Source organism: Podarcis bocagei (assembly GCF_964188305.1).
Source record: "Podarcis bocagei genome assembly, chromosome: 16".
NCBI lineage: Eukaryota > Metazoa > Chordata > Lepidosauria > Squamata > Lacertidae > Podarcis > Podarcis bocagei.
In genome coordinates this window covers 34501870-34509404 of record NC_138142.1, presented here as the reverse complement: position 1 = coordinate 34509404, position 7535 = coordinate 34501870, and the positions used below count along the sequence as shown (strand labels likewise).

The window sequence follows — 7535 nt, the reverse complement described above, 5'->3', positions numbered from 1 at the left end:
ACACCACCACTGGCTCTCTTTACATGTCAGTCCTGAAACACAAGGTGCTTTTAAAAAAACCACAACACCCATACACACCACTGAGAGTTCTCCTGAGCACGTGCAAAGTGCTTTTCTCTCACCCGCTTCAGTTCAGCTAACCAATCTAGCCCAGCTATTCCCAGCTAGTCTGAGGGACCCATCACCGCCTCTGTTGAAAAACACAAATCAGATTCTCTTCATCTCAGGAGCCCCAATGTGCCAGTGCTGGGGAGTAGAGAACGCACCAGCTTCTGCTAATGCTGAAAATAGGGCAGTGTATATTCTACAATTCAGGGGGAAAAATGTGTAATATAGGAGACACTGGTTCACAATCTTTTGCCTCGCACCGGCACCTAGGCAATCCACTCCCAGCAGATATGATTCTTTTAAAAATCCACCACCAGGCCACCAAAGAGCTCAGTCATGTTAGCTGAATTTTTATTTATTGCTCCAGACGGGGTGCTTCTTTCCATCAGGGTGCTGTGCTCATGTCCTTGCCGCAGGGAGGGTCAGAACCGCAGTCCGCGGCGGGATAGGTCTTCCCGGGCCTCTCGGATCTGCTCCTGCAACTCTCTCGCCGCCTCCTCGCAGTCGTTGAAGGTGGCCAAGCGGTACCCGACGACGCCCAGCGAGTAGCAGCCAAAGGCCACCAGCAGGTAGGTGGGCAGGGGCCACAGCACTTGGTGCCAGGCTGGGGGCAGCGGGTCGAGCCCCAAAAGGTTGAGAGTGAGAGCCGCCCAGACGGCGCCCAGGATAGACAGAGTCCAGAGCCACTGCAGGAGTTTCGTCATGGCCGAGCCTAGAGAAGAGGAGATGTGTCAGCGCTCGGGAGCAAGATTAGGGGACCTCTGGGCTGTGCGGCCCTCCAGACTTCTCTGCCTGGCCCTGCGGGAGCTTCTGCAAGCCACACCCCTCGCCAATCCCGCTTTGCACCCTGCTTTGCATGGCTGGGAAGCCCTGGTCCCTCCCACTCTACCCACTACGCCACACTGCCTCAAATCCACAGACAAGGCATCCATTTGGCCGCAGGCTTAATCCGTGATGAATGGACAGTGGAGAGACGAAGTGAGGAACACTAATGGCTCCCCACTCTCGTAGAAAAGGCACAGGAGCCCTGCAAGAGAGTAAAGTTGGCAGTCCCAAGCGTGCTTCCTATGCATTTAAAAGAAGGAATGGGGTGAATGCTATGATTTCTCCAATGCAATCCTCCCAGGTTTCTGCAACAATTGCCCATCTCCCCCACCAACTGTCAATTTCCTCTCCTAGGCTGGAATTCCCACCTGGAATTTCCTTCCTGGTCAGCAGCGCCGCTGTATTCAGGGTTCTGCTCTTGCGCTGGGTTCCTGTGCGCGTCGCGCGCGGGATGACGCCTTCTCCCCTTCCAGCCAATCACCGCCGCCTCCGAGAGCCAGGCATTAGGCTGCGCGCCGCGATGCATTCTGGGAGTTGTAGTTTATTCTCTCTCTCCCCCCACCCCCTTTGCCATTTGGAAACGTCTTTCTTTGGTTCGTAATTCCGTCCCCAGCAAAACTTCATAAACCTCTCCCGGGGCTTAATAGGGCTCCTCCCCTCCCGTCCCGGAGTTTCCTTTTCTCCAGCCTTAGGTAGGTAGGTAGATAAAAAGGGCGCCCCTGAGCATGTGCAGAGTATTAACGCGTTGCAGTCGCGTGATACGCACTTGGGACGGGAGGGGATGCCCTCTTGGGGCGAGGGATGTTGCGGAGCTGGAAAAGGTTGAGAAAACGGCGGCGCCCCTAATGATCCAGGGACTGGAGCAACGCCCCTGTGAGGGAAATTCACAACATTTGAGGCTTTTTAGGGTAAAGAAAAGGCGACTCGGGGCGGGGAAGGGGGAAGAGGCATCATACTGGGATATAAAATCATAGAATCATACGGGTTGGAAGGGATCCTGAGGGTCATCTAGCCCAGCCCCCTGCAAGGCAGGAATATGCAGCTGTGTGAACCTGCAGCCTTGGTGTCATCAATACAAAGCTCTAACCAACAGAGCTATCCAGGCTGGGGAGAAAGTCGATGGAGAAATCCGCTGCACCGCTTCCCTCTCTTGCAATAAAGTCCTGGTACCCGGGATCATCCAAAGAAGAAGAATGTGGGAAGGTTCAGGGCAAGTAAAAAGGGAAAGACTTCTGCAAAAAGCCAGTAGTTTATTTTACATCTATTTATTTACTTGCTGCATTTATATTCCACCTTCATTTTTCTCCAAGGAGCTCAAGGGGGCCTGCATGGCTCTCCCAAATCCTCATTTAATTCCCTTGAGGAAGGGCAGGGACTGCTTCCCGACGTTATGGCCAGTGAACTTCGTACAGCCAAGTAGGGATTTGAACCCAGGCCTCTCCCAGATCTTAGACCTGGGACCCTAACCACTGCACCACACCACCGGCTCTAAACTATGGGACTCGTTTCCACGAGAGGCATCGATGACCATTGACTTCTCACTTGGAAGGCTTTAAAAGAGAATTAGACAAATTCAGCAGGGAGAGGGGTTTGGTTTAAGAATCACTCTCTTTTCCCATGGGAATCAGAGAATTTTAAATTTGGAAGGGACCCTGAGGATCACTCTGGGAATTGTAGCTCCCTCTGTGAGGGGGGTGTGTCCCCTAGCAACTCTTAGCAAACTATACTTGCCAGAGTTCTTAGGGGGAAGCCATACCTGTTTAAAGTGGTATGGTACTGCTTTAAATGTGTACTTCAGGGGGCTTCTAATTGGATAGGATCCTCTACATGAAATCTTTTATACAGTGGTACCTCGGGTTAAGTACTTAATTCGTTCCGGAGGTCCGTTCTTAACCTGAAACTGTTCTTAACCTGAAGCACCACTTTAACTAATGGGGCCTCCTGCTGCCGATGCGCCGCCAGAGCACGATTTCTGTTCTCATCCTGAAGCAAAATGCTTAATACGAGGTACTATTTCTGGGTTAGCGGAGTCTGTAACCTGAAGCGTATGTAACCCGAGGTACCACTGTAATTTCAAAAGCTTTTATAAACGGCCTCGGTCCAGTATACCTGAAGGAGCGTCTCCACCCCCATCGTCCAGCCCGGACACTGAGATCCAGCACCGAGGGCCTTCTGGCGGTTCCCTCACTGCAAGAAGTGAGGTTACAGGGAACCAGACAGAGGGCCTTCTCGGTAGTGGCACCTGCCCCGGGGAACGCCTTCCCTTCAGATGTGAAGGAAATAAGCAGCTATCTTCTTTTTAAAAGACATCTGAAGGCAGCCCTGTTTAGGGAAGTTTTTAATATTTAATGCTGTATTGTTTTTAACACTTGATTTGGAGCTGCCCAGAGTGGCTGGGGAAACTCAGCCAGATGGGCGGGGTATAAATAATAAATTATTATTATTATATATATTATTATTATAAACTGCTTAATATTTTGTTTAAAAATCTCTTTAAGCGGCGTACAACATAAAATAAATAATCCAATGTCAGCTGTGCTGAGACGATGCCCATTGAATAGAATGGGCATGACAAACTTCGAGTCATTCATGTGCTTGGAGGTTCTAGCTCTTGTCAAAAATATCAAATTATATGTATTTTTCTCCATTATAGCTGTGTTCCAGAGTGACCAGTACCAAGTGTTCAGTGTAAGATTTTGGGTTGTTTTTCACTGAGCTGCAATTACTATTTGCACTGCAAAGAACTTATATAAGATCAGTCCTTTGACAGTACAGTGGTACCTCAGGTTAAATTTGCTTCAGGTTACAGACTCTGCTAACCCAGAAATAGTGCTTCAGGTTAAGAACTTTGCTTCAGGATGAGAACAGAAATTGTGCTCCGGTGGCGCGGCAGCAGCAGGAGGCCCCATTAGCTAAAGTGGTGCTTCAGGTTAAGAACAGTTTCAGGTTAAGAATGGACCTCTGGAACGAATTAAGTACTTAACCCGAGGTACCACTGTATGGTACCGTCAAAAATATTCATCAATGTTAATTTTGGGCACCAAACGATAGTTTCTTTCGTGATATTTATCCTTTCTGTAAAAAAAAGTTTTAAAGCCTGTCTCGTTGAAAAACCAAAACATCGCAAACAAATCCAGCAGAACACAAATATAATAAACAAGAGCATGTAAAAAGCAGGAGTTTGGGGAATTCAAAGAAATTAAAACAAGGCAAACCAGGGCAGGGCTCCTGTTCGCTTGCGCCTCCTGCCTGGATCGGTGCCCGGCTGGGTACGAACTCTGAACTTCCCTGACCGCTGATGTCAGAATGGGGACCCTGGTCAATTGCCTTGTTTCGCGTGTGGCTTAGACCAGTGGGAACCTCTGAGCGGCTGGTTCCCAGTGCCCGGCTCCCCACTCTGACATCACAAAGGAAGGCGGAGGGAAGTGGCTTCTAATCGGTGCCAGGCTGCAAGCGCGCAGCCGAGCCCCCTCTGAGCTCCCAACCCATTTTCTGTCTCAGCACAGCCCGGGGCCGACGAAACTTGGCACCCAAGTGGGGCATGGAGGTGGATTAATTGGTGGCAGAGGAACAGAGGAAGTTGCCCGAGACTCAGTCGGGGCATCTAGCCTGGCAGTGTCTGCAACAGGAGCAGGGGAAAGCCGTGACCCTCCAGATGTTGCGGGACTTCAGCTCCTACATTCCCCGGACATGCTGACTATACATTTAAAGTGGTATCATAGAATCATTGTAGAGTCGGAAGGGACCCCGAGGGTCATCTAGTCCAACCCCCTGAAATGCAGGAATCTCAGCTAAATAATAATAATAATAATAATAATAATAATAATAATAATAATAATAAATGTTATTTATACCCTAACCTCCCCAGCCTAGACCGGGCTCAGGGCGGCCAACACCCGATATAAAAACAAATCGATTGAAATACAACTTAAAAACAAGATTAAAATACAACATTAAAACATTGAAATACAGCCTCATTTCAATCGAAACTCAAATCAAAAACTCTTTTGAGGATGAAAACGTCAAGCATCCAGGACAGCTTAAGCCATCCAACCTCTGCTTAAAAACCTCCAAGGAAGGAGAGTTCACCACCTCCCGAGGGAGACCGTTCCCCTTTTGAACAGCTCTTGCCGTCAGGAAGTTCTTCCTGATGTTTAGTCGGAATCTCCTTTCTTGAAACGTGAAGTCAAGGGTTCGAGTCCTGCCCTCCAGAGCAGGAGAAAACAAGTTTTCTCCAACTTCCATGAGGCAGCCCTTGAGATATTTGAAGATGGCTATCATCTCCTCTCAGTCTCCTCTTCTCCAGGCTAAATATACACAGCTCCTTCAACCGTTCCTCATCCGGCTTGGTTTCCAGACCCTCTTGGTCGCCCTCCTCTGCACACCTTCCAGCTTGTCAACATCCTTCCTAAACTGTGCTGCCCAGAAATGGACGCAGTATTCCAGGTGTGGTCTGACCAAGGCAGAATCAGTATCAGACCACTTTAAACAGTTGTGGCTTCCCCCAAAGAATCCTGGGAAATTGTGTTTTGTTAAGGGTGCTGCAAGTTCTTAGGAGTTCCCCACTATTCCCCCTCACAGACCTACATTTACCAGAGTGGTGTAACAACCAATTATCCTTCTTCCCGGGGAACTCTGGGAATTGTAGTTCTGTGAGGGAGAATGGGGGGGTGTCTCCTGGCAACTCTCAGCACCCTTAAACTACAGTTCCCAGAATTCTTTGGGGGTGGTACTGTTTAAAGTGGTAGGTAAAGGGACCCCTGACCATTAGGACCAGTCGCAAACAACTCTGGGGTTGTGACGCTCATCTCGCTTTATTGGCCGAGGGAGCCGGCGTACAGCTTCCGGGTCATGTGGCCAGCATGACTAAGCCACTTCTGGCGAACCAGAGCAGCGCACGGAAACGCCGTTTACCTTCCCACCGGAGCGGTACCTACTTATCCACTTGCACTTTGACGTGCTTTCGAACTGCTAGGTAGGCAGGAGCTGGGACCGAGCAACGGGAGCTCACCCTGTCGCGGGGATTCGAACCACCGACCTTCTGATCAGCAAGTCCTAGGCTCTGTGGTTTAACACACAGCGCCACCCGCGTCCCTGTGGTAGGACATGGCTTTAAACATATAGCGCACATGAAATTTACGGGCTTAAGTTAGGCATGGGCCTGGATTTCTGTAGGTCTACTCTGAGCAGGGTTTAGTTGGCTACAGCTCAGACTTTTTACCTCTGCCACAAACAGAGCCACCTCACCTTCTCCACAAACTGTGCCTGATTCCAAGAATCAACTGGAGAGGAAGCAGTGATTTGTTTTATTCTCCTCTCGGTGGCTCTTTGGAAGAATCGAGGCGGCTTTTGGCAGGAAGCATCTGGCTTCCTCCGTGTCCGGCCGAGGCTGGGATTCGGACGATAGCTGAAGGAAATGTTGGCGAAGTGTGAGACTCAGGATGGAGATCGTGGGAGGCCTTTGAATTGAAGCAGACGGATCTGTCAACACCACCTAACTAGTACACTCATGGCTTTCAAGAAAACAAGTGGGTTGCTGCTGCATCAAAATGTTGCAGCGTGGGGAGTTTTCGTTCCAGACCAGGTAGGGCTTTCCCTCAGAAAGCTCTCCCTAATGTTGAGTCAAAATCTCCTTTCATCCATTGATTTTAGTCCTGCCCTTTGGAGCAGGAGAAAACAAGCAAACTCCATCTTCAGATATTAGAAGATGGCTTTCCCATCAGGTGTCAAGGAAATAAACAACTACCTGGCTTTTAGAAAACATCTGATGTTTTTAATGTTTGATGTTTTATTGTGTTTTTAATATTCTGTTGGGAGCCGCCCAGAGTGGTTGGGGAAGCCTGGGCAGATGGGCGGGGTATAAACAATAAATTATCATCATCATCATCCAGTGCTATTTTTCCAGAAAAAAGGGTGTCAGAGCTCACAATGAACTTCTGCCTTGTTCTCTTAGAATGGCAGTGGCGCCCACCTGAGAGGTCCCGGAGCTCATAGTTTAAAAAAAAGCCCTGATATCGCCTCTCCTTCTCCATATCCAACTTTCCTCAGAAAGCTAGGTTTTCAGACCCAACCAATCCCTCTTCACGGGGATCACTGGGAATTGTAGCTCTCAGAGGGGAATAGGAGACCTCCCTAACTCGCAGCGCCCTCAACAAACTACAGTTCCCAGAATTCTTGGGGGGGGGGTGATGACCACTCAAAGTGGAGTGTTATGGAGCCCAAGTTGGTTCAGTTAATAAATTTGTGCCGTGTGAAGAAGCATTTTTTGGCTGTTCTGAACCACCTCACTAATCGGTTTCATTGGCGCAGTCCTGTTTCAGCAGAACCCAGCTTTCCTCTGAGCATACACAAACTGCCAGGTGTTCCACATGCCTGCTTTTCTCCCTTTGCAAAGCCTTTTGAAGCAGACAGCTGCAGTCTGCAAAGATCTCCCTTAAGGCGTCTTGTCCAGGAATGTGTCTCTCATTAGATTACAGACTTTGGAAGGGGGGGGGGGTTGAAGCTTATCGAAAAACTGCTGAAACCAGCAAACCTGGCGGGGGAATCTCCAAGCTATGGAGGTGGCGTCTGCTCCTTCAGCCCGGCACCCGTCTGCCTCCTGA

General features: G+C 49.4%; 1 protein-coding gene across 1 annotated transcript; it reads right to left on the bottom strand.

The window, feature by feature from the left end:
• Window positions 1–442: 442 nt before the first annotated feature.
• On the bottom strand, window positions 443–1392 carry DPM3 (dolichyl-phosphate mannosyltransferase subunit 3, regulatory). The gene is made up of 2 exons (XM_081173977.1): window positions 1302–1392; window positions 443–820 (listed from the first exon to the last, which is right to left on the bottom strand). Exon 2 carries the CDS (start codon window positions 810–812, stop codon window positions 531–533), a length of 282 nt encoding a protein of 93 aa, XP_081030103.1. The 5' UTR covers window positions 813–820; window positions 1302–1392; the 3' UTR covers window positions 443–530.
• Between the last annotated feature and the right edge of the window lie 6143 nt (window positions 1393–7535).

Bases quoted from the DNA above. Each gene is read 5' to 3' on its own strand.
- DPM3 (XM_081173977.1), bottom strand. From the start codon at position 812: ATGACGAAACTCCTGCAGTGGCTCTGGACTCTGTCTATCCTGGGCGCC.